This window comes from Galeopterus variegatus, unplaced genomic scaffold (assembly GCF_000696425.1).
Source record: "Galeopterus variegatus unplaced genomic scaffold, G_variegatus-3.0.2 Scaffold4911, whole genome shotgun sequence".
In the NCBI taxonomy this organism is placed as follows: Eukaryota; Metazoa; Chordata; class Mammalia; order Dermoptera; family Cynocephalidae; genus Galeopterus; species Galeopterus variegatus.
In genome coordinates, this window is record NW_007731022.1 from 99783 (window position 1) to 102263 (window position 2481).

A 2481-nucleotide genomic window follows, 5' to 3' on the forward strand; every position below is an offset into this window, starting at 1 on the left:
AGATGGGCTTTGAGTAATCTTTGGCGGCTTCATCACCCAAGGGAAAAGGGGTGACAAATCTGTGGGAGGCAAAGCAACAATTCTGCACTAGAGAACCCCTCCCTGGACTCATTAGGCAGCTCCTCTTCCCTACCCACTTCAGCCCCATGATTGCCCCCTGCCATGGAAGCTGGGCTGAGGCAGGAGTGCAGAGGTGGTGCTCTGACAAAGTGCTCATAGACCATTCAAGAAACACATAAAAAGACTTTATTTGCAGGGAAGCAAGAGTTTAATCAAATAGGCCAAATCCCATATCGTCATCAGACTCTTCAGACTCCTCCTTCTTCTCAACTTTCTTCTCCTCTACTGCAGAGAAGATAAAAGGCATAGTAAGCACTGCCCACGCTGCAGGACGAGACTCAGTGCAGACCCCATCTTTACCAGCAGTGACACAGTATGAGCCTCAGACCCTTGCCCAGCCACCAGGCCTCCACTTACCTGCAGCGGGAGCGGAACCAGCAGCGGGAGCTGCAGAGCCAGGGGCAGCGGAGACAGCCACAGCCCCACCAGCGGGCACACTGGCAAGCTTGCCAATACCTACAGAAAGCAGAGAGGAGATGAGACCAGAGCAGGTGGCCCGTCTGGAAGGCTGGTCCACAGGGGTGGAGACCCAGGTATATAGTGCTAGTGTCACAGGGTCCCCTGTCCTTCCAGAACACAAGGCTGTCCCTCCCCCCAAACCAGAGGCTCCTTGATATTCACTGTCAGGGGCTTCTCTTCCCTTACCCTGTCCCACTAATGAGTTTTCTATGCAGGAACTCAGCTTCTAGGAATGAGATCCACAATGGCCCCCACCTCAGAGGTCAGTTGGACAAACATGTTTACTAACTAGGCAAGGAATGAGTCTGCTGCCCCAGTGTCCAGCTCTTTGGCCACAGCAATGAGTCACGGACCAGGCTGTTCGCTGACTTTGCTTTGCCCTGGTCACATGCACAGGGACAGGAACGGCTGCCTCAACAGCTCAGCTTCCAAACAATTCCCATGAGCTGCAACCTGATGTCACCAGAAAACCATCTGCCCAGCCAATGGGAGCAGGAGCCTCTGGCACCCTCAGCCCCCTCTCCGAACCCCTTCACGAAAAACACGTGGTAAGAATTGTTCTCTCTTTTTTTTGTTTTAAAGATGACCAGTAAGGGGATCTTAACCCTTGACTTGGTGTTGTCAGCACCACGCTCTCCCAAGTGAGCTAACCGGCCATCCCTATATAGGGATCCAAACCCGTGGCCTTGCTGTTATCAGCACTGCACTCTCCCGAGCGAGCAACGGGCCAGCCCAAGAACTGTTTTCAAGAGCCTGGTTTTCCAGATACCAAGCTTCAGAGAAATCCTGGCAAAAAAGCTCAGGGATAGGGATAGTCAGGCTTTACAGGCGGGGTCACCAGCAGGTCCAGTGAGCACACAATGCGCCCCGGCCACCGGCTTCTGGGAGTGTCTAGAAGCACCCACAGCATGAGCTCACTAAAGCCCTGCTCACTCCTTCAGTGAGGCTTCCAGAGTGCTCTGGTCCACAAGCGAAACCTGGCAGGCCACAGGCTGACCAGCAGGAATTAGGATGGACCATGGAAACAAAAGCCTCCTCAGTATAAACTCACCCTGGGCAATAACGTCTTCAATGTTTTTTCCGTTCAGCTCACTGATGACCTAAACAACCACAAGCAGCAGCGATCAGAGACATGCTGTGGCACCGCTGGCTTCATCCGCTCTTTCTAGACTCAGGGTAGAGCTGGTGAGGGCACTAACAGAAAACTTTTAAACTTCCAGACCCACACTGTCCAACAAAGCAGCCTTTAACCACCACACGTGGGTTCTTTGGATTGACACGCGCTGTAAGCGCACTAGACACCGAGGTCCTAAGACTTGGTCGTGAGAAAAAGGCACAAAACGATTCTTGCTTGTGTTAACGTGTTGCAATAACGTTTTAAGTTGAGGGAGATAAAGTGGCATTAAAATTGACCTCGCCTTGTTCAGGAATTTCAGGTTACACATCTGACTCGCACTGAAATGCTACTGAACCACGCTGGCCACGGCTCTCCTCACACCACTTCTGCTCCTATCAGGGTCCCCAAAAGGCCACCAGTGAAATAAAAGCCCGAAGTGGCAGAGGCCTCCCCCAAACTCTCCAGCACGCCAAGTGCACCTCCCCGAAGGCAAGAGCGGATCAGGAAGGTGGGCCGCGGGGGCAGCTACCTTGTTGAGCCGCTCGTCGTCCGCCTCGATGCCCACGCTGTCCAGGATCTTCTTGATGTCCTTGGCACTGGGGGAGGAGTTGCCCCCGAGGGCAGCCAGCAGGTAGGAGGCGACGTAGCGCATCCTGAGGCGGGCGGGGAGGATGTACGGTACAGCAGAGGAGATGAGACCAGAGCAGGTGGCCCGTCTGGAAGGCTGGTCCACAGGGGTGGAGACCCAGGTATATAGTGCTAGTGTCACAGGGTCCCCTGTCCTA

The 2481-nt window shown here is 54.0% G+C and overlaps 1 protein-coding gene across 1 annotated transcript; it reads right to left on the reverse strand.

The window, feature by feature from the left end:
- Window positions 1-223: 223 nt before the first annotated feature.
- RPLP2 (ribosomal protein, large, P2) lies at window positions 224-2359 on the reverse strand. The gene is made up of 4 exons (XM_008588582.1): window positions 2226-2359; window positions 1631-1679; window positions 478-576; window positions 224-345 (listed from the first exon to the last, which is right to left on the reverse strand). Exons 1-4 carry the CDS (start codon window positions 2346-2348, stop codon window positions 269-271), a joined length of 348 nt encoding a protein of 115 aa, XP_008586804.1. The 5' UTR covers window positions 2349-2359; the 3' UTR covers window positions 224-268.
- Between the last annotated feature and the right edge of the window lie 122 nt (window positions 2360-2481).

Bases quoted from the DNA above. Each gene is read 5' to 3' on its own strand.
- RPLP2 (XM_008588582.1), bottom strand. From the start codon at position 2,348: ATGCGCTACGTCGCCTCCTACCTGCTGGCTGCCCTCGGGGGCAACTCC. The intron at 1,680-2,225 runs GTAGCTGCCCCC...GTGGTTGTTTAG, and splicing joins ACGACGAGCGGCTCAACAAG to GTCATCAGTGAGCTGAACGG. The intron at 346-477 runs GTAAGTGGAGGC...TCTTCTCTGCAG, and splicing joins TGGTTCCGCTCCCGCTGCAG to TAGAGGAGAAGAAAGTTGAG.